This window comes from Peromyscus californicus, unplaced genomic scaffold (genome assembly GCF_007827085.1).
Source record: "Peromyscus californicus insignis strain IS unplaced genomic scaffold, ASM782708v3 Scaffold_23__1_contigs__length_62951481, whole genome shotgun sequence".
Taxonomy (NCBI): domain Eukaryota; kingdom Metazoa; phylum Chordata; class Mammalia; order Rodentia; family Cricetidae; genus Peromyscus; species Peromyscus californicus.
The window spans coordinates 62,278,157-62,304,389 of record NW_026294534.1 but is presented as its reverse complement, the minus strand read 5'-3'; the positions used below and the strand labels follow the sequence as shown (position 1 = coordinate 62,304,389).

The following is a 26,233-nucleotide window of genomic DNA, read 5'->3' as shown; positions in this document are numbered from 1 at the left end:
TGAATGTCTGTCACCTCAGACAAGGGTACCAAACACAGACACAAGGAAAAGATTCGACACAAGCACAGCTTGATGAAGCAATTATTTTAATTAGGTTAATACAGGCGCACAGGTGAAGGGTCACTGACAAGAACATGGGAACTTATGGGTAGGTATTTCACTGAAGAAAGGGTTACTCCCTTTACCAGCAACAATTATCTGCTTTTATATCCAGAGGAGGGGGGAGGTCTCGTGAGACCCTCCTGTCTAAGTATCATTAACTGCCTAAAAATATTCAGGGATACGCTGGGCATTGTGGTGCATGCCTTTAATCTCAGCACTTGGGAGGCAGATCTCTGAGTTCAAGGCTGGCTTGCTCTACATAGTGAGAGTTCCAGGGCAGCCAGGGCTATATAGAGAAACCCTGTCTCAAAAAATCAAAACAAAGAAAGTATATTCAAGGAGAGGCAAAGGTCTCTTGATCCCTCCCTGTAGTAAATATTAACTGCCTGTAAATCATCATGGAAGGTGCCAGGGCTCCATGCCCATCCCTCTGCATAATACAAAGAGCCTCAATCTGGTGTAGGCCTCCTGCAGGTCATCACAGGTACTGAAATTTCAAGACTGGCAATGGCATGCTCAAAGGACAGCATTCCAAAACATGCCATTCCTTCCTCTGGTGCCCCCTTTTCTAAAATGTGCCAAGCCGGGGAAGGGGTGCTAAGTCTCATCAGTAACTACTGCCTACAGCAAAAAGGAGCTTCTCTTTCCAAAAATAACTGGAGCAATAGTCTACAGGCATAAACACAGAACTTGAGACAGTCATTTCACAGAAATATACCTGTTTAGCAAAACACCAACAGTGTTTCCACCAAGGCCTATGACTGTCTAGCCATAGGTTGTGGATGGGTCTTAGAGATATGAATTGACCCCTGCAGAGCAAGCCTTCAATTCAATCAGAAAGCAGTTGGTCACTCTCATTAAGTCAGGCCATTGCAGTCCTAGAGCCTATTACATTTATTTCTATATTATGCAGGGAAGATGCATGCCATAGCATGAATGAGGAAATCAGAAGACAACCTGCAGGATTTGGGCCTCTTTCCACCACATGGGTTCTGAAATCTAACTCGAGTTGCCAGCCTTGGCAGCAAGCACCTTCACCAGCTGTGCCCTAGTAGGCACATCTTGCTTGCCATTTTAGTAACATGCAGGGTCCAGAGCGAAGTAGTGCTGCACAGTAGCCTGCACCTACAGGCCCCATGAATGCTGGCAAGGAGGAAGCTTCCAGCCCAGTGTCAGCTTGTTTTTTCCACAATCAGCAGCCAAAGCATATGGTGTCTTAAGGAACAGTCTTAACTCTAGTTCTAGGGACAACTAATAGCATTGGCAACAGCCATTAGTGTCTGGGGACTTCCGGGCGTCTGTGGCAAAGACCTCATGGAGAAGTAGCCTGCCCTGACACCACATCTTCTCTAAAGAGCCTATGTTCTAAAAGTATCTTCACACACACACACACACACACACACACACACACACACACACACACAGGCACATTCATTCAAGCTCCTCAACTATTCTTTTAATATCTGATGTTAGGCACTGGCTGTAAAGGTTTTCCCTCATTCACCTTGTTTTGTATCACCTGTGTCTTACCAACCATAAACCCCACATAAATCTCATGTGCCTGCCCTGTGCACATGTGGACCTCCCTTCCCATCCTCACTCTTTCAGCTCACATGGATGCTCTGTGGACACTCACAGGCTAGCTTTATGTCAGCCGTGAAGTGAAACCTTTTTACACAGGGGTCTCAGGATCACTGAAGGCCCACAAGCCACCATCTCAAACAAGTGCCAGCTGGACTCAGGAGTCAAGAGCTAAGAGGGCAATAAATAAAACGTTAAGAAGATCCAATAGCATGAAGATTCAGTCATTTGTACTAAGTGTTTCCTCAATGTTGACCTGAGAATAGCACAGCTGAGAATACATGCATGAAGCCTGGGTTTGTTTCGAAGCACAGGAAGCCAGATGGGGTGACTCATGCATGCGACCCCAGTACTCAGAAAGAGCAGGTAGGACATCAGGACTTCTAAGATCATCCTCGGCTATACAGTAAATTTGAGACCGGCCTGGGCTGCCTAAGAACTTGCCTCAAGAAAACAAAAGCAAATCAAAACCAATATTGGATACAGTGGTGTAGATAGGAGGTTGTACCCTACCCTGAACCATCTACTCATTCTTCATGAGCCATCTGCACCCTTATCCTGAGTGCAGCCTTGGTGGAGAAGGAGCTGGCTCTTGTTCTCAAATTGGTGTAGGGGGCCAAGGGGAAACCCAGACATGCTCACCTGCTGTATCCCCATGGACTCCCTGGGTCTGACAGCCTCTGGGCCCAAGCTGTAGCACACTGCTGCCTCTTCAGTAGACGTCCCTGGCTGCTGAGAGGTCCCTGGGCTGAACAAACAAGTTACACACAAGCATCCTTTCCTGCAGGAGAGCACACAACTTATTCTGGGGAAATGACTCTAAGGAAAGCTGAGACTTTCAGCTGCACCACTTCATCATGTCTTCCTTCACTGATATTCTTTTCCTCAAGCTTTACAGCCTTCCAAAGACAGAATATTTACTGATTAGCACAAAATCCTTTACTGGTCTACTGGTCTACTATTTAGGCCTCCATTCACATAAGGGGAACATTATCACTCCTACTTCACTCCCTTTGAATAAAGCATCCTCACTGTTCAAGACTTTACGTAGGCTTCAAGTTTTAGGACCCCAGAGGGACTACTTAGCAGATAGAACTTTTAATTTGTTTCCCTTATGCCATCACCAGCTGTAAGAAACTGGAAGCCAACAGCTGCAGCTCGTTAATTCCCACGCTCCATCCCACATTCCTTCCTTAGTTTTCCTGCCAATTTAGAGGCCAATACAGTGGACAGCATCTGCACATCTTTTCCTCAAAGTAATTCCTCCATTAGAGGGGCAGGTTCATGTTAGTAGACAGCTAAGCCTTATTTGCATGTCTTATTACCCAAAGAAAGGGTCATGCACCTGATGCCTACTTAACCCTGTTCCATCTGTACTACTTACAGGAACTGTAATACACTCTTTCACCTGACAGCTGTATGGGGGGCTGGGAGGTTCCGTGTGGCAAACCTCACTGTCACAGAAGTGGACCACTCCATCCTACAGAGGAGTTGTGCAGTACAGACAGTACAACTGGTACTGCAACAAGAAGGCACACTGTTCCCTGACACAATGGAAAGGACAGCCGTTTCAGAATTAACACCGCAGATGTCCACCCACAGAAAGCTTCCCTTCAGTGGCATGTCTCATCACCCACAGCAGAGACAAGGCAAGTGCTTCTCTCAAACTCATCTTTGGTTCCACTGTGCCCCACACCTGGGCGCCATTATGTGAACATTTTCTGGCCACATGTTGAATAAGTGTCTATTCATCCCAGATAGGGCACCGAGGGTAGAAGCAAAGAAATGATTCCACCCAAGTGCAGCCTGGGGAACCACTAAATTTAATGGGGCTTACTGAGCCCAGGCAACTTACAAGCAGCCACACTACCAACAAAAATGCCTGTCCATCTCCCAGCAACCAAAAACTTACCATACTCTTTACATGTATAAGGCTTTGTCCCACCATCAATCATTATACATCTTTGAAAGGAACTGTGAGCTTGAAGGTGTCACAGCTTTGTTTCCACTCACAGAACTGTTTCCAGTAGTTCACTCACGGAATCTATGGGAGCAATGACATCTAAATATCATGGGGTTTTTCCTCCAGTAAGATGTCTTTCATGTTACCAAAGGGACCTGCATCTCCTGAAGTCTCCAGCACACTGCTGACATTCACAGCGTTTTGCTGTAAGTTCTTTCATGTGTTTGAAGCAAAAAGGGATAAAAGACTGAGCATATTGTTTCCATTCATAAGGCATTTCCACAGCATGAATTATTTCTGTGAAAGAAGAGTGGCCAGCAAAAGACTTACTACACATTGCTTACATTTGTAGAAACTGTGCCCAGCATGAATTTCTTCGTGCATTCGAAGTCTAAACCATATCATTTATGTGGATAAGGCTTATCACATGACGTCTCAGTTCTTACATGTGTGGATAAGGGTAAACACTTTAACACACTGTTCACAATCATAGTGCTTTTCACCAGTATGAGTTGTCTGATGTATTTGGAGGAAACAGGGATAAAGGAATTAGATACTGCTGACACTCATAGGGGTTTTCTACAGCATGAATAGATTTATGTCTCTGAAAGGAGCTGTGCCGGCTGAAGGCTTTCCCACACTGTTTGCATTCATAAGGTTTTTCTCCTGTGTGTGTTCTTTCATGTAGTCGGAGGTAACTGTATCGTATAAAGGCCTTGTCACATTGTTTGCATTCATAGGGTTTCTCTCCACTATGGATTCTTCCGTGCAATCGAAGGGAAGAGTGATGTCTAAAGGCTTTACCACATTCTTTACATTTATAAGGTTTCTCTCCAGTATGAGTTATTTCATGTAATCGAAGGGAAGTGTGACGTGTAAAGGCTTTCCCACACTGTTGACACTCATAGGGCTTTTCTCCTGTATGAGTTCTTTCATGCAGTCGAAGGGAAGAGTGGTGTCTAAACGCTGTACCACACTGCTTACATTCGTAGGGCTTTTCACCAGTGTGAGTTCTTTCATGCATTTGAAGTAAAGAGGGGTAAAGGAATGATTTACCACACTGTTTACATTTATACGGTCTTTCACTAGTGTGAGTTCTTTCATGCATTTGAAGTAAAGAGGGGTAAATGAAGAGCCTACTACATTGTTTACATTCATAGAATGTTTCTCCACCATGAATAATTTTATGTCTATGATAGGAAGTTTGACATCTGAAGGCTTTCCCACACTGCTTACATTCATAGGGTTTCTCTCCGGTATGAGTCCTTTCATGTAATCGAAGGTAACTGTGACATGTAAAGGCTTTCCCACACTGTTGACACTCATAGGGTTTTTCACCAGTATGAATTCTTTCATGTAATTGAAGGGCACTGTGGCATCTAAAGGCTTTACCACACTGGTTACATTTATAGGGTCTTTCTCCTGTGTGAATTCTCTCATGTCTTTGAAGTGAAGTGGAAGAACTCAGAGCTTTACCACACTGGTTACATTTATAGGGTCTTTCTCCCGTGTGAATTCTCTCATGCCTTTGAAGGGAACTGGAAGAACTCAGAACTTTACCACACTGGTTACATTCATAACATTTTCTTACAGTGTGAGTTCCTCCATGTGTATAAAGTGAACTATGATAAACAGAAGCCTTTGCACATTCCTTGTAGTCATAGAAGTTTTCTCCACTTTGAGTTTGGTGATACATTCCAAATGCACTTGGAAAACCAAAGGATTTTAAACATACCTCACATTCACAAGGTCCATTCACAGTGTGAGCACCCATGTATCCTTGAATACTTGTGAGAGAACTGGAATCATATGGCTTGTTTCCATATTCCTCATGCTCATATGGAGTATATTCAGAATGAGATATGATGTGCCTATTAGAGGATGAATGGTACATGAAAACTTTTTCACACACATGATATTCATAGAGCTTAACTTCCTAGGAACCTCGCTGCTCATACTGAAGTTCGGTACAAGGGTTGAGGTTTTCCTCACTCCTGACCACCCTCTTTACTTTCTAATATACAACTTCTGCAAAAATGACCAACAGCTTGACGGTGCATGTCTTTAATCCCTCAAGAGGCAGGTGGGTATCTGTGAGTTAGAGGCCAGTCTAGTCTACATAATGAGTTCCAGGCCAGCCAGAGTTACATGGTGAGACTCTGTCTCAAAAACAAAAGATGCCAGGCAACGGTGGTGCACACCTTTAATCCCAGCACTCGGGAGGCAGAGGCAGGCAGATCTCTGTGAGTTCAAGGCCAGCCTGGTCTACAGAGAGAGTTCCAGGATAGCCAGGGCTACACAGAGAGACCCTGTCTCAAAAAAACAAAAGACAACCAAATTAGTTTTTTTTTTTAATTAATTTATTATATATACAGTGTTCTGCCTGCATGTGTCCTTGCAAGCCAGAAAAGGGCACCAGATCTCATTACAGATGGTTGTGAGCCACCATGTGGTTGCTGGGAATTGAACTCAGGACCTCTAGAAGAGTAGTCAGTGCTCTTAACCACTAAGCTATCTCTCCAGCCCCCAAATTAGTTTCTACGGACTGCTTATTATTAAGGTTGAGGTCAGAAACTGCTTTCACTGTATTCTTTCTGCCATATCTGAATGGTGTGAAACTAAACAGATTGAATGATGGCTCTACAATATGCCTCCCAGAGAGCATTAAATTAATCAATTAATTAAACATTGACACTGTGTCTAAGTAAATTATGTTGCAAACATTTAGTAGCATTCTTATACTGAAGTACATATTTTTGATGAGAAGTTTGTAATGATGAATAAGTTAAAAGTTATTTCAGGCCGGGCGGTGGTGGCGCACGCCTTTAATCCCAGCACTCGGGAGGCAGAGGCAGGCGGATCTCTGTGAGTTCGAGGCCATCCTGGTCTCCAAAGCGAGTTCCAGGACAGGCTTCAAAACTACACAGAGAAACCCTGTCCCGAAAAACCAAAAAAAAGTTATTTCATTTGTTCATTATTAAATTTATATGGCATGTTAAAGTTTGTACATTTGCTTCCACTTATACATGCAAATTACCTTTGATATCTTCCAAAATTTTTGCAATCATCTTCAATATTCTGTTCTTCCCATATATATCCTAAAATACAGCACCAAAAATTTATGATAAATTATTAGAAATTAACGAAAACAAAGCTGGATGTGGTGGCAAATGCTTTTAACTTCAGCACTCAGAATGCAAAGGCAGGTGGTCTCTGTGACTTTAAGGCCAGCCTTATCTACATAGTGAAACTCTATTTTGAAAAAAAAAAAGGTCCCTGGTTAAGAGCACGGTGCACACATACATAAAAATAATAAAATTGTTGAAAAAAAAATCAATGAAAAGTAGTTTCTAGTGTCAATGTACATTATAATCATGAAAATGTAGCACTGTGAAAGCGGGGACTTTGTGGGTATGCCTGCCACTGAGCACGCATTATGAGAGGACAGCTGTGGGAACTGGTCTGGCCCTTCCACAGGCCTGCAGAGTGAGGACCTCTGACTTCTTGAGCCGTCTCACCTGCTCATTATGTCACTCATTCACCAAATTCTTCCCTTTCCACACCCAGATCACAGAAGACCATTTCTAACAGGGAAACACTTGCGCTCTAACTTAACTAAGAGGAAGAAACACGAGTCTACAAGTCTTACCTATCGCAGCAAGGTTCCTGCAGGTCTCCTGCATCACATCTCTGTACAGACTCTTCTGGGAAGGATCCAGCAAAGCCCACTCTTCCTGGGTGAAGTGCACAGCCACGTCCTCAAAGCTCACCAGATCCTAAAACATCCCACACATGTATATAAAAGAACTGACAGGGGATGGGGGTAGGGAGGATGGGGGTGGGGAGAGATGGCTCAGTGCACTGACTGCTGTTCCAGAGAACCCACAGGGCAGCTCACAGCTGTCTGTAACTCCATGATCTGATAACCTCATTAAGATAAACATGCAGGCAAAATACGGATATACATAAAATAAAAATTAATTAACTAAAAAAAAAAAAGAACTGACATGTATGCTCAACTGATAAAATGTTCACGCATCCTGCAGTCTCCACACATGTACTTCATGACAGGGGAGCATTAATGCAAACAAGGAACGACTGTGAACAGAACCATCAAGGTAAAAACACTCCTCTCATCGAGTGGTCCGGGGATTGGATATACTGCAGCTCCATCCAATTCATATTCCTACAAAGTCCCACCACCTATACCCAGAAGAGATCTGTCTTTAGCCACCCATGTGGACAGAGTTTAAGCTGTGCTGGGTGGAGAACAAGATAATGGGGAGAGCTCATGAATGAACACAAAGAATGAGAATACATCACTCAAGCATATTGAGTTCTAAGAATACTGTGGCAATTCAGAACCATTTTCCTTCTGAGAGTAGACTCATCTGTTACAAACTCAGAAAAACCTAGAGCATCAGGCACAGTCCCAGTGATAACGGACAATGTATGTGATGAGCTTCCCTGGAGAGCACTATTTCACACATGCTGTCACCACTTAAATGGGGAAATGAGCCTATCCTATATGCTAACAGAAAAGAAATCATTAAGATTCCTGAGTACAACTTACTCCAGTCCAAATGTTAGCGTAGAAAAAGCTCCAGATCATGAGAATAGTCTCTCAGGCCTGGGTGGAGACCTGACATCCCAGCTTGGCTGATTCAGTCACTCTGGCAAAGGGACCACCCCTAGGAAGGCAGGCTCACCATAACCATGCTAAAGAGACAGCTACAGTCACTGGTTCTTCAATGAGTTTCTTTCTTTCCCTTCCCAGAACCCCGGCCCTACTACAGTCATGAAAGGTTGTTAAGTCAGCCTGCTTTTCTGAATTACTCAGAAAAGCATATTTTCCCTCCTTTCTATCTCTTTTCTAAGCATACTTTAACTCTCTGTCGCCGTCCCCCCCTCCCCACCACACTGCTTGTTGGCTATGCATCTCCCTCCATGCCAGCTTCAACGGCATGGCTTCCTTCCTTCTCCTGCAGGCAGCTTACCTGCCCTGCAGTTCTTTTAAATACTGATAAAATTGTCCTTGTGCTTCTGTGAGTGTATTCTGAAATTTTTTTATTAATGAGACAAAGAACACCTAAAGTGGACCCCACTTTCCCATGTATCACAAATTAAATCAAGTAATACAAATACTGCATGATTAATAAAGATCTTAACCAGCATGATGGCAAACACCTTTAATATCTGCAATACCAGCGCTCAAGAGGAAAAGGTTGGCGGATCTCTGTGAACTGGAGGCCAGTCTAGTTCACATAGGGAATTCCAGGACAGCCAAGGATACAGACTGAGACCCTGCCTCAAAATAAAGAAATAGGGGATGGAGAGATGGCTCAGTGCTTAAGAGTACTTGTTGCTCTTGCAGAGGACCCAGGTTCAAGTCCCAGGATCCACATGGCAGCTCTCACCCATCTGTGACTCCAGTTCCATGGATCCAACACCTCTTCTTACCTCTGCAGGCAGGAAGCACACACGCGGTGCACATATGGACATGTAGGCAAAACACCCATATACATACACATAAAAAATAATGAAGTAAATAAACCTAAAGAAAAAAATAAATAAACAGGCAGGCAGTGGTGGTGACACACACCTCTAATCCCAGCACTCGGGAGGCATATACAGGCAGATCTCTATGAGTTTGAGGCCAGCCTGGTCTACAAATTGAGTTCCAAGACAGCCAGAGCTGTTACACAGAGAAACCCTGTCTTGATAAAGAAAAAAAAAAAAAATCTCACAGTAATTTTTAAAAATAATTTAATTACACTCTTCAGGTACTGCCGAAGACTACCAAAAAAGAAAGAATCCCCACAGCAAAAAGGGCCAGCCATGTGCAGCAGCTCACTGAGCCCAAGGAGTGTCCAAGGGCAAGGCCAGTAAGAAGTTCGTCATTCTGAACACAGTAGAGGCCACTTCCATCAGGGACATTTCTGAACCAAGTATCTTAGATGCTTATGGGCATCTCATATCTACTCCAAGCTGTACTACTGCATGAGTAGTGCCACTCAAAGCAAGGTGGTCAAGAATTGATCACAAAGCCTGGAAGAACTAAACACACTCATCGTGATTTAGACCCATTGGTGTTGCCCTATGACTACCAAGAAAGTTCATGTAAGGAGCAAAGAGCTAGTTTCATGAAACCATGTGGGAAAAATAAAATAAAATGGAAATTATACTTATATAGCAAAAAAATTCATTACATGGGGAGCACAGCACAGCCTTTGATCTCAGTACTCTGCAGACAAAGGCAAGTAGATTTCTTTGAGTTTGAGGCCATCAGAGTGTAACATAGTGAGTTCTAGGCCAATCAGGCTACAAAGGAAGACCCTTTTCCATAACAAGACGTGTATGGGGGGGGAGGGTAATTACACTCATTTATTCAGGAGGGTGAATGTGGAGTTCAGACGACAAGTTGCAGGACTGGGTTTTCCCCTTCCAAGTGAGGGTCTGAGGAATTAACACAGGCTTAGTTAGCAGCAGGCATCCTTACTCACTGAGCCATTTGTTAGCCCTGAACGTAATTATTTCAACTTTAACTGAGTAATGCTAAAGCATGATAGAATTAAGAGAAGGGTGGCTTATCTTTTTAGAAAAAACTCAATGTAGCAGTTGTAGCTGCTTTGGAGAAGGGACAGAACAATCACCTGATGTCAGAAATGCCAGCCAGACCATATCAAACAGTGACATGTCCATCTGGCGCGGGAAGGAAGGCTGGCACAAGTGCAGTACCACCAACATTCACTTCCTCCTAATCACACTTTTATAAAAATCCCATAAGTCTACAGGCTTTTTTTGTAGTCAACCAAAATTATTTTTCTAAACTAACAAGGAATAGCAGCTGTTTAGCAAATGTCAGAGTCTTCACAACAATAGTGGGATTTCTTACCTAAAATAGTTCAAGAACATACAAACTATAAAGCTGACACAAAAGGTAAATTTTAAAACGTATTCTCTCTTAGGAACTGAAGTACCGAAGCACACAGGTATATCAAGGCATGTTGAAAAGACACTTTCAGAAAACACCTGAGAAGGCTCTCTCATCTTGAGCCTCACCTTCCCTCGAGGCTGGATTCAGCAGAAAGTAAGGCGGCGGCGGCTGCAGGACAAAGGCCGGCTGCAGAGTCGAGAGAAGGCCCTAACTCAGCCGTCCACAGACCCGCTCACAGGCAGCCCTTTTCAGTCTTGATTTTAGTTCTTGAAAAATACTAACTGAATACAAAGTGCACTCTGGAGCCAGATTGCCAACACACGGGTAACAGAATTTTGGTAACACTAAACAAACGGCAAACTGAGCCCTCACCGGGGCAGCAAACCCTGGGGAAGACAGAAACTGACCTCCAGGGGCATTTATTGCAACAGCCATAGTGACGAGGTCTCCCTATGCAGCAATAGCTGGGCTGAAATTAACTGTGTAGCCCAGGCTGGCCTCAATCTCATGGTACCCACCTGCCTCTGCCTCCCCAGTGCTGGGATTAAAGCTATGTGCCACCGTAACTCTTCCCAAATGCTCAGATCTTGTGTGCATGTGTGGGGGTGTGGGGGGTGTGCGCTCGCACACGTCTGTGGTTTTTGTTTGGGGGATTTTACTTTTAGTCAACCAGTGACACAGTGAGATATTGTCATCAATTTTTTTAAGTATTTTATCTTTATTCACGTGTATTTTAAACTGTCTCTGTGTGTGTCAGTGTTCCAGATGCCCATGAAGGTCAGAAGGTCTCAGATCCTTTAGTGCTGGAGTTACTAAAAACTGAGCCACCACACCCAGCTTCACACTTACCTCTAACACTCTGGAAGAGTAGTACATGCTTTTAAGCACTGAGCCATCCCACCTGCCTCAAATGCTCACTTTTTTGTCATCTCCCCGGCCCACAGGGTCTCACTGTGTAGCTCTGGCTGCCCTGGATCTCACTCTATAGACGAGGCTGGCCTCAAACTCACAGAGATCTGCCTGCCTCTGCCTCCTGGGTGCTGGGATTAAAGGCAAATGCTCACTTTTTAACATTATGAAGTCACAAAGAATGCAAAGAATGACAAATATGTGGCTCAAAACTTGAGGGAGAATGACTTGAGATTCTGAGAACTCTCATTTAGTGCAAAACCTAAAGTCATCATAATTTGCAAAACAGCACTACCAGTTGGTGGGGAACGTTCAAACACATGCACCTGGGGGGACCATATGTCACATATAAAGGACAAATGTTGCAATCTCATAGGCAAAAACTTAGTAACTTAGATGAAATGAAATTTTTAGAAATGAAAAATATATCAAGAAACACATAAAGAGATAATAGTCTGAATGGGCATGGATGTATCAAAAAAACATACCTGAAACTCTTAAAAAAAAAAAAAAAAAGTGCTGGGCATGGTGGTGAACACCTTTAAACCCAGCACCCAAGAGGCAGAGGCAGGTGGATATCTATGAGTTCAATGATAGCCTGGTCTACATAGTGAGATCCTATCTTAAAATAAATAAATAAGACCCATAAGCCCACCCTGCACCGATTGGAAACAGGTAAGGCCCCATCTCTGGACTGGACAGACCAGGTCTCTAGCCCCTAGGCCCCGGGGGTACATTCCATGCCCCTCCCCCCAGCCATTGGAGCCCCAGGGACCAGGCAGCTGCCCCTTCCCCCAGTGCCCTCCCCAAGACAACCATCCCCTGTGACACCAGTGACCACTGGACCCATAAGCCCACCCTGCACCGATTGGGAACAGGTAAGGCCCCATCTCCGGACCAGGCAGATCAGTTAGTTCTCTAACCCCTAGGCCCCAGGGGCACATTCCATGCCTCTCACCCCGCCCCCTCAGACAGTGCAGCCCTAGAGACTGGGCAGCAGATTCTTCCCCCACCCCACTCGCCAAACCAATCATGCCCTGTGACACCAGTGACCACTGGAGCCATAAGCCCACCCTGCACTGATTGGGAATAACTGCTCCCTGGGACAGAGCTCACTAGCACCAATTAGACTAATAACTGCTCCCTGAGACACAGAGTCCATCAGCACTGACTGGATCAAGAGCCCCGATTAGACCAAGAGCTCCTATTGGATCAAGAGTATCAATCAGACCAAGAGAAGCTCCCTCAAACACAGACACCACTTGCACCAAGTGGAGGAAGAGATGGGTAGATTGGGTTGGGGATTTAGCTCAGTGGTAGAGCGCTTGCCTAGCAAGCACAATGCCCTGGGTTCGAGCCTCAGCTCCAAAAAAAAAAAGAAAGAAAAGAGATGGGTAGAAACAACAGTCAACAACATAAATACCAACATGGCACCATCAGAACCTAGTGGTTCTACATCAGCAAGACTTGAACATCTCAATGCAGAAGCAGAAAATATTGACCTTAAAAATGACTTTAAGAAGATGATAGAGGCCTTTAAAGAGGAAATGAAAATTTCCCTTAAAGAAATTGAAGAAAAGACAAAAAATTGGGAAAAAAAAAAACCAATAAATCCTTTAAAGAAAGCCAAGAAAAAGCAATTAAACAGATGAAGAAAACAGTTCAAGATTTGAAAACTGAAATAGAGGCAATAAAAAAGACACAAACTGAGGGAATGCTGGAAATGGAAAATCTGACTAAATGAAGAGGAACTACAGATGCAAGCATAACCAACAGAACGCAGAAATGGAAGAGAGAATCTCTGGCGTTGAAGATACGACAGAGGAAATAGATTCATTGGTCAAAGAAAACACTAAAGCCAAGAAAGTCATAACACAAAACGTCCAGGAAATTTGGAACACCATGAAAAGACCAAACTTAAGAATAAAAGGGATAGAAGAAGGAAAAGAATACCAACTCAAAGGCACAGAAAATATATTCAGGAAATCATAGAACAAAACTTTCCCAACATAAAGAAGGAAATGCCTATGAAGATACAAGAAGCTTACAGAACACCAAATAGACTGGATCAAAAAAAAAAAGTCCCCTCACCACGTAATAATCAAACCACTAAACATACAGAATAAAGAAAAAATATTAAGAGTTGCAAAGGAAACAGGCCAAGTAACATACAATGGCAGACCCATCAGAATAACACCTGACTTCTCAATGGAGACTCTGAAAGCCAGAGGGTCCTGGACAGACATTATGCAGACACTAAGAGACCATGGATGCCAACCCAGACTATTATACCCAGCAAAACCCTCAATCACCATAGACGGAGTAAACAAAATATTCCATAATAAAACCAGATTTAAACAATACCTATCCACAAATCCAGCCCTACAGAAAGCACTAGAAGGAAAAATCCAACCTAAGGAAGTTAGATACACCCATGAAAACACAGGCAATAGATTATCCCACACCAACAAATACCAGAGAAGAGAAACACACAACACTACCACCAAAAACAACAGGAATTAACAATCACTGGTCATTAATATCCATTAATATCAATGGTCTCAATTTGCCTATAAAAGACACAGGCTAACAGAATGGACACGAAAACAGGATCCATCATTCTACTGCATATAAGAAACACACCTCAACTTCAAAGACAGATACTACCTCAGAATAAAAGGCTGGGAAAAAAACTTTCCAATCAAATGGACTTAAAAAGCAAGCTGGTGTAGCTATCTGTCAATGTAATACACCATATTAACAAACTGGAAAAAAAAAACGATCATCTCATTAGATGCTGAAAAAAACCTTTGACAAAAATCCAACACCCCTTCATGATAAAGGTCCTAGAGAGATCAGGAATACAGGGAACATACCTAAACATAATAAAGGCAATTTACAGCAAGCCAACAGCCAACATCAAAGTAAATGGAGAGAAACTCAAAGTGATTCCACTAAAATCAGGAACAAGACAAGGCTGTTCACTCTCTCCATATTTATTCAATATAGTACTTGAAGTTCTAGCTAGAGCAATAAGACAACATAAGGAGATCAAGAGGATACAAATTGGAAAGGAAGAAGTCAAACTTTCACTATTTGCAGATGATATGATAGTATACATAAGTGACCCCAAAAATTCTATCAGGGAACTCCTACAGCTGATAAACTCCTTCAGTAATGTGGCAGGATACAAGATTAACTAAAAAAAAAAAAATCAGTAGCCCTCCTATATACAAATAATAAAAGGGCTGAGAAAGAAATCAGAGAAACATCACCCTTTATAATACCCTTTACAATAGCCACAAATAATATAAAATACCTTGGGGTAACTCTATCTAAGCAAGTGAAGGACTTGTGTGATAAAAACTTTAAATCTCTGAAGAAAGAAATTGAAGAAGATATCAGAAAATGAAAAGATCTCCCATGCTCATGGATAGGTAGGATTAACATAGGAAAAAATGGCAATCTTACCAAAAGCAATCTACAGATTCAATGCAATCCCCATTAAAATCCCAACACAATTCTTCACAGACCTGGAAAGAACAATACTCAACTTCATATGGAAAAACAAAAAAACCCAGGATAGCTATAAGAATCCTGTACAATAAAGCAACCTCTGGAGGCATCACAATCCCTGACCTCAAGCTCTACTATAGAGCTACAGTAATAAAAACAGCTTGGTACTGGCATAAAAACTGACATGTGGACCAACAGAATCAAACTGAAGACCCTGACATTAATCCACACACCTATGAACACCTGGTTTTTGACAAAGAAGCCAAAACTGTACAATGGAAAAAAGGAAGCATCTTCAACAAATGGTGCTGGCATAACTGGATGTCAGTCAACATGTAGAAGACTGCAAATAGATCCATATCTGTCACCATGCACAAAATTCAAGTCCAAGTGGATCAAAGACCGCAACATAAATCCAGTTACTCTGAACCTGATAGAAGAGAAAGCAGGAAGTAGTCTTGAACGCATTGGCACAGGAGATCACTTCCTAAATATAACACCAGTAGCACAGACACTGAGAGCAACAATTAATTAATGGGACCTCTTGAAACTGAGAAGTTTTTGTAGGGCAAAGGACACGGTAAATAAGACAAAACAACAGCCCACAGAATGGGAAAAGATCTTCACCAACCCTACAACTGACAAAGGGCTGATCTCTAAAATATATAAAGAATTCAAGAAACTAGACATCAAAGTACTGAACAATCCAATTAAAAAATGAGCTACAGAGCTAAACAGAGAATTCTCAAAAGAAGAATCTCAAATGGCCGAAAGACATTTAAGAAATTGCTCAACATCCTTAGTCATCAGGGAAATGCTAACCAAAACGACTCTGAGATATCATCTTACACCTGTCAGAATAGCTATGATTAAAAACACTGATGACAGCTTATGTTGGAGAGGACGAAGAGCAAGGGGAACACTCCTCCACTGTTAGTAGGAGTACAAGCTTGTACAGCCACTTTGGAAATCAGTATGGCAGTTTCTCAAAAAATTGGGAATCAATCTACCTCAAGACCCAGCTATACCACTCTTGGGCATATACCCAAGGAATGCTCAATCATACCACAAGGACACATGCTCAACTATGTTCACAGCAGCATTATTCATAATAGCCAGAACCTGGAAACAACCTAGATACTCCTCAACCGAAGAATGGATAAATAAAATATGGTACACATACACAATGGAGTACTACTCAGCAGTAAAAAACAATGATATCATGAAATTTGCAGGCAAATGGATGGAACTAGAAAATATCATCCTGAGTGAGGTAACCCAGACTCAGAAGGACAAACATGGTATGTACTCACTCATAAGTGGATACTAGACGTAAAGCAAAGGATAACCAGACTGCAACCCACAGCTCTAGGGAGACTAGCTAGCAAGGAGGACCCTAGGAGGGACGCATGGATTGCCCAGCGAAGGAGAAATAGATGAGATCTACATGAGCAAACTGAGGATGAGGGGGAGTAATGGAGGGCAAGGGATAGGGGATGAGAATATAGGCAATGGGAGGTTCGAGCAGGAACAGGGACAGAGTGGGAGAGCAAGGAAAGAGATACCATGATAAAGGAAGGCATGATGGGAATAGGGAGAAACAGAGTGCTAGGGAAGTTCCCAGGAATCCACAAGGATGACTTCACCTTAGACTACTGGCAATAGTTGAGAGGGTGCCTGAACAGGCCTATTCTGCTGATCAGATGAGTGAATACCCTAACTGCCATCACAGAACCTTCATCCAGCGACTGATAGAAGCAATGCAGAGATCCATGGCCGGGCGCCAGGCCGAGCTCCAGAAGTCCAATCAATGAGAGAGAGGAGGGAATCTATGACAAGGGACATTGAGATCATGATGAGAAAACGTACAGAGACCACCAGCCAAACTAGTGGGAACACATGAACTGTGGACCAATAGCTGTGGAGCCCCCATGCTACTGGACCAGGCCCTCTGGATAGGCAAGACAGCTGTTTAGCTTGAACTGTTTAGGAAGCCCCCAGGCAGTGGGATCAGGAGCCATCCCCTGGTGCATGAGCCGGCTTTTTGGAGCCCAGTGCCTATGGTGGGACACCTCACACAATCTTGATGCAGGGAGGAGGGGCTTGGACCTGCCTCAACTCAATGTACCAAGCTCTGCTGACTCCCCCATGGAACTTCTTGCCTTGGAGGAAGTGGGAATGGTGGGTGGGTTGAGGGGGAAGGCTTGGGGGCAGGAAAAGGGAGGAGAGGGGGATCTGTGGTTGGTATGTAAAATGAATAGAAAATTCAATAAACAAATAAAACATTTCCAATTCAAAACTATGACACCAATATTATCCTACACAAAGACAGTAAGTTGAAAAAACAAACAAAAACCAACTATAGACAGATGCAAACAAAATCTCAAAACAATTAGAAAATGGAAAATTAAATTGTATTTTCTAAGGCAGTACATAGTCAGGCACAGCAACACACATCTGTAATCTCAGAAACAGGTTCCAGAGTACAAGGCAGTATTAATGCCATGAACTTCAGGCCAGAATGGGGTACAAAATGATACCTGTGTCAATGTTTAAAACTGAAGCTGTGAAGGCTGGAGAGGTGGCTCAGAGCATGCACCATTCTTTTTTTTTTTTTTTTTTTTTTTTTTTTTTTTTTTTTTTTGGTTTTTCGAGACAGGGTTTCTCTGTGTAGCTTTGCGCCTTTCCTGGGACTCACGTGGTAGCCCAGGCTGGCCTCGAACTCACAGAGATCCGCCTGGCTCTGCCTCCCGAGTGCTGGGATTAAAGGCGTGCGCCACCACCGCCCGGCAGCATGCACCATTCTTAAAAAGAAGCCAAGTTGATTCCCAGCACCCAAACCAGGGAGCTCAATGCAACCTAGAACTGCAGCTCCAGGGCACCTGACACCCTCTGACCTCCTCAGACACACACATAAATAAACAATAACCAAAAAAATAATTGAAGCTGAGGGAAGTTCAACTGCTAAACCATATGCTTTAATGTATAAAGCTTGAACTCAAGCCCCAGCATCCAAAAAGAAAAACAATCCTAAATGTAATGTATTACACATCAAGGGAAGTGAGAAAAGTAAGATTATGCCAACAACTGGAAAACTACATGGCAAGAGGAGGAAAAGAAACGGCTCAGAAAAGCAGGCGCTGCTCTTACAGAGGACCCACAGGGTACTCACAACAGTGACTCCAGTTTCATGGGGTCCAGCATGCCCTTCTGGTCTCCATAGGTACCAGGTAGACACACTTACATAAAGGCAAAACACTCATATACATGAAATGAAATAAATCTTTTAAAAAGAAATTAGCCCTTTTAAAAATGCATGGGATAAGGGCCAGGAATGGTGGAGCACACCTTTAATACCACTATTGGGAGGCAGCAGCAGGCATATCTCTGAGTTCAAAATCAACCTGGTCTACAGAACTAGTTCCAGGATAGCCAGAGCTATATAAGAAAGAACTTATCTTAAAAAAAAAAAAAAAAAAAAAAAAAAAAGGGTGGGGTGGGGTGGGGAGATAGATGAGCAGGGGATGGTGGCAGATACCTTTAATTCTAGCACTAGGGAGGCATAAACAGGCAGATCTCTATGAGTTTGAAGCTAGCCCAGTTTACATAGCAAGTTCCAGGCCACCCAAAGATAAAGCTACATAGCAAGACCTTGCCTCAAAGAGAAAAAGAGCATCCAAAAAAAAGTGGGATGGGTTTTTGGTTTTTAGTTTTTTTCTGTTTTGGTTTTTCAAGACAAGGTTTCTCTGTGTGGCCCTAGCTGTCCTGGAACTTGCTCTGTGCTAAGATTAAAGGCATGAACTGCCATCAGCCAACTTGGGACTGGTTTCTTTTAAACTGTACACACATAGCTGGGTGGTGGTGGTGACACATGCCTTTGATCCCAGCACTCGGGAGGCTGAGGCAGGAAGATCTCTGTGAGTTCAAGGCCAGCCTGGTCTACATAGTGAGTTCCAGAAGAGCCAGGGCTACACAGAGAAACCCTATCTCGAAAAACCAAAAAGAAAAAAAAAAGTGTATACAGATACACACACACAGATGTGCACAGAGTGGCAAGAAAAGGGATGAAGGATGCCATTGGCATTGAAAAAAAAAAAAAACTGTTTCTCTTCACAATAAATTCCAAGAATCAACAAAAACTCATGAACTGTATTACTAAAACCAATGACTATAACAAAACATCAAATGTTTAAAGGTTAGTGTAACGTCCATCAGTGTCCTGTAAAACAGCAGTGAACAACCAAGTGGACAGCAATATCATACCGTATGGCAACACAAATGAAAGGAGACACAAAGAAATACATAAATTTAACAAAGTCCTTTAGACAAGAACTACATTTTTTTTTAAAGACTTTAATTCTTTTTTAAACCATCAAAAAGTTTTAAGGGCAAAGTGGAAGTACAAGTTTTAGATACATAGCAAGAGAGGCAGTGGTCCTCTCTGAGTGAGAGAATACTTTTTTTTTTTTTTTTTTTTTTTTTTTGGTTTTTCGAGACAGGGTTTCTCTGTGTAGCTTTGCGCCTTTCCTGGAACTCGCTTTGGAGACCAGGCTGGCCTCGAACTCACAGAGATCCGCCTGGCTCTGCCTCCCGAGTGCTGGGATTAAAGGCGTGCGCCACCACCGCCCGGCATGAGAATACTTTTACTTTATTTTTAGATTATTATTTTATGCATATCAGTGTTCTGCCTGCATATATGTATGTGCATCATGTGCGTGCCTGGTGCCTGTGGATCCAGAGGAGGCCTGGATCCCAAAACTAGTTACAGAAGATTGTGAGCTACCATGTAGGTGCTGGGAATTGAACCTGTGTCCTCTGCAGGAGCAACAAGTGCTCTTAACTGCTAAGCCAACTCTCCAGCCCCTCAGAATCCAGCAGAGGGCATTGGTTGCTCTGGGACCAGAGTTACAGGCGGCTGTGAGCCATCAGAGGTGGGTCCTTAAGAGCAGTACTATCTTAAGCACTGAGCCATCATCACAGGCCATCTACTTCTCATCTCTTTGAGACAGGATTACACTATGTAGCCCTGGCTAACCTGGAACTCCCTAACTATGTAAACCAAGCTATCCTCCATCTGTCTGCCTCTTCCTCCCAAGTGCTGGGATTAAAGATGGACCAACCTATAACTAAAAAACAAACAAACGAAAACCCACAAAATATCAATATATTTCATGCTTATGAATAGGAAGCTCAGTATTGAAATGTCAGGTTTCCTCAATCCGCACTGTAAATTCAATAATGGCAATAAAAATCCCAACAACTTAATAAAAAAAAAAAACAAAAAAAACAAAAAACCACACCTAATAAACTGATTCTCAAGTTTATATGGAGAGGGGTAAAAAAAAACCTCAAAATGGTCCACACAATTCCAATCTAACAGCACACAGACTTAAAGTTTAAGACTACCAAACAATACCACAATAATCAAGACGGTACTATTTGGGAAAGAATAAAAAAAATCAACAAAACAAAAAACCCAGAAATAAAATCACAAAAAAGGTATAATCTTTTTTTGACATAGGAGCAAAGGGAACTCAACGAGAGGGAGAGTGGTATAATGTTATTGGCAAAATTGATGCATTTATAGACAAAGAAATTAATCGGACAAACTTTTTAAATGTTCACACTATTGGGGCTGGAGAGATGGCTCAGCGGTTGAGGGCACTGGCTATTCTTCCCGGGTTCAGTTCCCAGCACCCACATGAAAGCTCACAACTGCCTATAATTATAGTTCCAGGAGACCCGACACCCTCACACAAACATACATACAAGCAATACACCAATGCACATAAAAGTAATTTTTAAAAAGTTTAAAATTTCACAATATTGACTCAAGATGAATGCTTGACCTAAATGTTAAATGTAAAATTCAGTACTTCTAGAAAGTAAGAGGAACCAGACGACCTAGAGTTTCACAGTCTTCTGATGAGATACCCAAAGCGGGAGCGCCGCTCCCCAGAGCAGGGCGGGGCCTCCTGCTGCGATGCTCGGCGCTCTGCGCAGACGCGGGCCGCGGGGCCGAGGACACTGGGCCCGGAGCTACATAGCTCGGGACAGCGCTGCCGGCCCCGCCCGAGCCCCGGGGAGGATCCACCGTAGCCGCCAGGGACGGCCGCCCTCGCTCACCATGGCGCGGCTTCCGGAGTCGCCCACGGTCCCCTCACAGCTCCCGGCGGCGGTGCTCACACTGCAGCACACCGCACCTCCCTCGGATGCCGCGCCGAGCCCACAGTATGGCGGCCAAAAAGAACCCGCCTCTCGCCGCCCGTCGGCGCTCCTGACTAGACGCAGCGCTCCCAGGCCCTGATTGGCTAGCAAGGCCTGAGTGACACCAGCTTCCAAAAGCGGAGGCGTAGAACTCAAATGACAGCCATAGCCCCGCCCTCCTAGGCCAAGCTTCCAAGCCAGGCCTGAACTGGCCTACCACAGGGGAGAGTGCATTTAAGCAGACCTTGCTCCTCCCTAGTAAAGCTGTTCTCATTACCACTTCCAATATTTCCTCCTGGGCACCAAGGAGCTGCTGTGCACACTCTACTACACACTGAGTGTTCACTGCGGTAATCCTGCTTCCTCACAACTAGAAAGACGCCCAGGAACAAGACTTGATGTTTTCCAGGCATTTGGCACATCTATTCATCTTTCTCAGGCTGGACATTAACACAAGTATCTATTCCCTCTGTTTCCGTAGCACGTGTGTGCTTCCAGACTTCTCTAGTTAGGATCTCTGCTCCTTTCATCTCCCCCCTATCCCTCAGGTCCAGGCCTCTACAAACATTCCAATTTAAACAAAATAACAAAACAAAACAAAAAAGAATTGAAGCCATGGGCCAAGGAAATGACTTAGTAGGTTAAGACTGAACATGGCAGAAGGAGAAAACCAACTCCGGGAAGCTGTCCTCTGACCACGAGTATGTCCTACATATATACATATACACTTCATCACTAAATAATTAAAACTTTATTTATTTATTGGTTTTTCCAGACAGAGTTTCTCTATTGCCCTGGCTGTCCCAGAGCTTGCTCTGTAGACCAGGCTGGCCTCAAACTCACAGAGATCCACCTGCCTCTGCCTCCTGAGTGCTGGGATAAAAGGTGTGTGCTCTTTGTTTTTCTAAAGAAGAAAAAAAAAGGCAGGCGGTGGTGGTGTGTGCCTTTAATCCCAGCACTGGGGATGCAGAGGCAGGCTAATCTCCTAGTTCGAGGCCAGCCAGTGTTACACAGAGAAACCCTGTCTCAAAAACCAAAAAAAAAAAAAGAAAAGAAAGAAAAGTTTAACTTCTTACAATAGAAACTATAATAAAAGAAAAACCCAGGGTCAGATAATGGAGAAAATGAACAGAACACAGTAAGTGCTGTTAGGTGGTAATGATTAATGTAATGATTAATCTTGTTAACCTGATGGGAGCTGCTGTTAGGATTCTGCCACTTCTCCAGCTGTATGACCACACGTTACATCATCCATCCATGCACTGAGTGATTATGTAATGCGTACAGTGTGGTCACACAATCTGGGCACGCATGGCAGAGCTCCATAAGCCCACATGCACATATGCAGGAGGATCCTTAAAAAGCCGGTCACAGGCTCCTCCCCTCCTCCTCTCTTGAGAACCCTCTTCCACAAGCCTGGTCACTCTCTTCTATCCCCTCCTCCTTCTAATAAAGTTCTGATACTAGGTTTTGTCATGTCTTGTGACCTTTCTCGCACAGTAACCGATCCGTTTCCTTCCTATTGGACATTGAGCCACTTACTCAGTCCTGAGGGAGTTTGGGGTCCCACTTCTCCTCATTTCCCTATTGTTGGGATAGGGGGACAGGCTTACCCACGTCACCAGACCCCCACCACTTAATTGTACTTTCAGGGGTACCTAATGGGAAGAGATTTTCCAGCTAAGGGAGGAGCTTTCATTTCATTTGCTCCCTCCATGTGCCTCACTCCAGACAGGTCAGCAGTGCTTCTCCTGCTCATGCACAGTGACACAGACAGGGCCCTGCTCTCTCTCAAGTTCCAGAGGACACCAGGATCCGCTGCCTTGTCCCCAATTCCAGAAGAATGAGGTTTCACCCCACAAGGTTTTCTCTTCCTGGTTCCCTCTTCTAACTAACGACTCAGCTAATTGTCACAAGACCACCATAGAGCTGGAGTCCAAGGACCATCAGATATACCCAGGCAGTGAGGAACAGTAACAGTTCAAAGGTATTTACACCCCCAGACCCAAAAGTGTCCGGGCCCTGCAAAAACAGACTTTAATATAACAATCTATTACTGTTAAATGCTCTCAACAGTTGATCACCTGTGTCTCCTGTATTCTAAACCAATAAAGGAAACAGATGCCTTAAAATAATCTCTCTCTAATAAAGCTTATCTCAGGTAAAACTTAAAAACATGTTCCAAAAATACCTCTCTCTCTCTCTCTCTCTCTCTCTCTCTCTCTCTCTCTCTCTCTCTCTCTCTCTTTCTAACACTAATCAATATAAGCAGAGTACTAAACACTACAATGTCATGTCATGGTCACCAGCCCAAGACTTTAATTTTCTCATGGCTGCTTCTTTTTCTTTTATTTCTTTATTTTTTTTTTATGCCAAATGCCACTTTTTGAAGAAGGGAGGAGGTCTTAAATACAGGCTTACAGCACAATGAGAGAACCCCAGAGGGCAGAAGTTTGCTACAATGTTTTACAATCTTGCATCAAAGCTGCTAATGCCCATTATGCAGGATACACAGACAAGGAACTTCCCTTAAGCATTCAGGAGGGTGGAACCCGGCAAGGAATTAGCATAGGGAGGATATCAAGGTCAAGGTCAACAAGCAAGACAACAGTTACCCAAAACGGGGGCGGGGGGGGGGGGGGGCAGGGCCATACAGGTCCCCCTTTTACTAAAAAAAGAGCTTCTGACTTAGGTTGCGTGGGACGTCACAGGTCACCTTACATGTCATGGAGACGCCTGCCCAGGCCACACAGGCTCTCTGTCTTAGGTTGGTGAGCGCCCCCCAGGTATTACCCGTCTCTGAATACTCATTATCATACAGGTTCAATCATGTGTGAGCTGCAGTTAATTGCTGTCATGGCTGCTTCTTAATATGTTCAAACTATTTCCAAGCTCCAGAGAATCCACTTGGACAGCACCTTGTCAGATGATTCCCAAAGTAGCAGACGACCCCAGGATGGATGGCTAGCTCAGAAGCCTCCTTCCCTACCACCCCCCAAGAGTCAACCAATGCCCACCAAGTCAGCTGGAAGCAGTTTTTCAGGAGAAGCAATGCCCCATTCCTGTTCACCTGCCTTTTTATAATAAGCAAAAAGTCTGGAATTTTATAATTCTGCCACTCCTCCAGCTGCATGACCCCACACACGCAGTTCAGTAGCAAAGCAAGAGGTCTTATGTCACCCCTGTGCTGCGTGATTACATAATGTACACAGCATAGTCACGCAATCTGCACATGGGTGGTGTAGCTCTGTAAGCCCACATGTGCATGTGCAGGAGGATCCTTAAAAAGCTAGTCACAGACTCCTCCCCTCTCTTCTTCTCTCTCCTCCTCCCCCTCTGCATGTGTCTTCCACAGGTCTGGTCACTCTCTTCTGTTCCCCCCCCAATAAAGCTCTGATACTGGGTTTTGTGCCTTGTGACCTTTCTCACATGGTAATAGCTAGAATCCCCACAGAAACAATGCTCCAGCATGTACATAAGGGAGTTCCAAATAGGGTAGCTGAGATAGGAAGCCCCATCCTAACTGTGGGTGGTACCATTACTGTAGGGCCCTGGCCTCCTCCCATATTGAGTAAGCTGTTGCCTGCTTGCCAACCTTGACCAGATGTCCTCCCTATGCTAATTCCCTGCCAGTATCCACCCTCCTGAATGCTTTAGGGAAGTTCCTTGTTTGTGTATCCTGCATATTGGGCATTAACAGCTTAGATGCAAGATTGTAAATATCAGTAGCAAACTTCTGCCCTCTGGGGTTCCCCATTGTGCTGTAAGCCTGTATTTAAGGTTTCCTCCCTCTTTCAATAAACGGCATTGGGCATTCTGCTGAGGCGAATGACCCGCTGTCTTTTGTCTCTGTTTTTCTATCCACAGCCCCTCTCTCGGACATGGTGAACCGGTGGTGGTAGCGCCAGCATTATCCCTACAAATGGAGGTTCCTACCGAGACCCGAGAAAGAAGGGGCAAGCTGATGGACACCCGAAAGGTAAGGCTGGCCAGCAATTTCAAGAAAAAGAAAAAGAGAAGTGTGAATTGTCATGGGTGCAAATAGGGCACCACCGAAGTTAAGATAGGGCAAGACAGCTAAAGATTTCATGAAAATAAAAAAAAAAAAAAAGGAAATCTTCCCAATACAGAAGAGGGAAGGAAAGGAAATTTCCCGTTAGAAAAGGGAGAAAATTTTTAATCAAGAAAAAAGGATTTTCCCAGTAAAAAGAGGGAATTTTTTGAAACTAGGCCTAAAGATTTTTAGGGCCCTGTAGAGGAAGGATGAAGGAAAGAGAAAGGGCTCTTTCCAATATAGAATTTTCAGGATAGCTGAAACTCTGAGCTTTCTGCCTGCCAGCACAGAACAGCAGCATCTGAATTACAAAGAGTCGTAGAAGTTTCGTTGTCTGTTTGCTTAATTTCGGTTTAAATGTTCATTTTTCCTTCAGAGTGGGAATAATTCAATATTTAGGATCCCTTCATGGGAAATGGTTTTCTGTTTTTTCCCTTAATGGTGGGAATAACTCATTATTAGGTAGTCCCTTCATGGGAGTAAGAGAAAGTTTAAACGTGAGTGCACATGTGTGGGGCACGCACCCAGCACGGCAGCAAAGGCGTGTGCGAGATAGCCCAGAACAGCAGGTGGGCAGGTACACGTAGGTGGGAGGCATAGCCGCGAGGCCAATGAGGGGAACAGACTCGTGGGCGGGCAAGCGAGCAGAGGCCAGGAGAGGGACTAGCACTAAAAATTTAAATGGGCCCAACTTCTGGTGAAAAATGGTTTAGGTCAGGACATGGAATGCTAAGTCAATGCTGTTTGAATTTCCAGGTATATTAATCATTCATTGTATAAAGGATGTTCTGTTCTTTTGATTGTCTTAATAAATGTTTAGATGAATGTTTGATTCTCATGGTAGATAAACTAAGTAACAGAATTCATAATTTTGAACTATATATTAGGTATGCTCTTGTCTGTTGATCATTACTGAAAATTTGGCTCTGCTCTTTAAGTTGCTTTCTAGAAATTCTTGGTTTAA

The 26,233-nt window shown here is 43.6% G+C and overlaps 1 protein-coding gene across 3 annotated transcripts; it reads right to left on the bottom strand.

Annotated features, from left to right (window-relative positions):
• Positions 1 to 69: 69 nt before the first annotated feature.
• Positions 70 to 21,254, bottom strand: LOC128119313 (zinc finger protein 709-like). Of its 3 annotated transcripts, none has more exons than XM_052752722.1 (5): positions 21,135 to 21,236; positions 16,655 to 16,837; positions 7,296 to 7,422; positions 6,684 to 6,744; positions 70 to 5,517 (listed from the first exon to the last, which is right to left on the bottom strand). In XM_052752722.1, the coding sequence occupies exons 3-5, from the start codon at positions 7,327 to 7,329 to the stop codon at positions 4,146 to 4,148; spliced, it is 1,467 nt and encodes a 488-aa protein (XP_052608682.1). In that variant the 5' UTR covers positions 7,330 to 7,422; positions 16,655 to 16,837; positions 21,135 to 21,236; the 3' UTR covers positions 70 to 4,145. The 3 variants fall into 3 exon arrangements, with proteins under 3 accessions (XP_052608682.1, XP_052608681.1, XP_052608683.1); XM_052752723.1 differs by lacking the exon at positions 16,655 to 16,837 and having other exon boundaries at positions 4,528 to 4,659; positions 5,382 to 5,517; positions 21,135 to 21,254; XM_052752721.1 differs by lacking the exon at positions 16,655 to 16,837 and having other exon boundaries at positions 21,135 to 21,254.
• Positions 21,255 to 26,233: the final 4,979 nt, after the last annotated feature.

Bases quoted from the DNA above. Each gene is read 5' to 3' on its own strand.
- LOC128119313 (XM_052752721.1), bottom strand. The intron at 6,745-7,295 runs GTAAGACTTGTA...GCTGTATTTTAG, and splicing joins CAGGAACCTTGCTGCGATAG to GATATATATGGGAAGAACAG. The intron at 5,518-6,683 runs GTAATTTGCATG...ATCCTCTAATAG, and splicing joins AATTTTGGAAGATATCAAAG to GCACATCATATCTCATTCTG.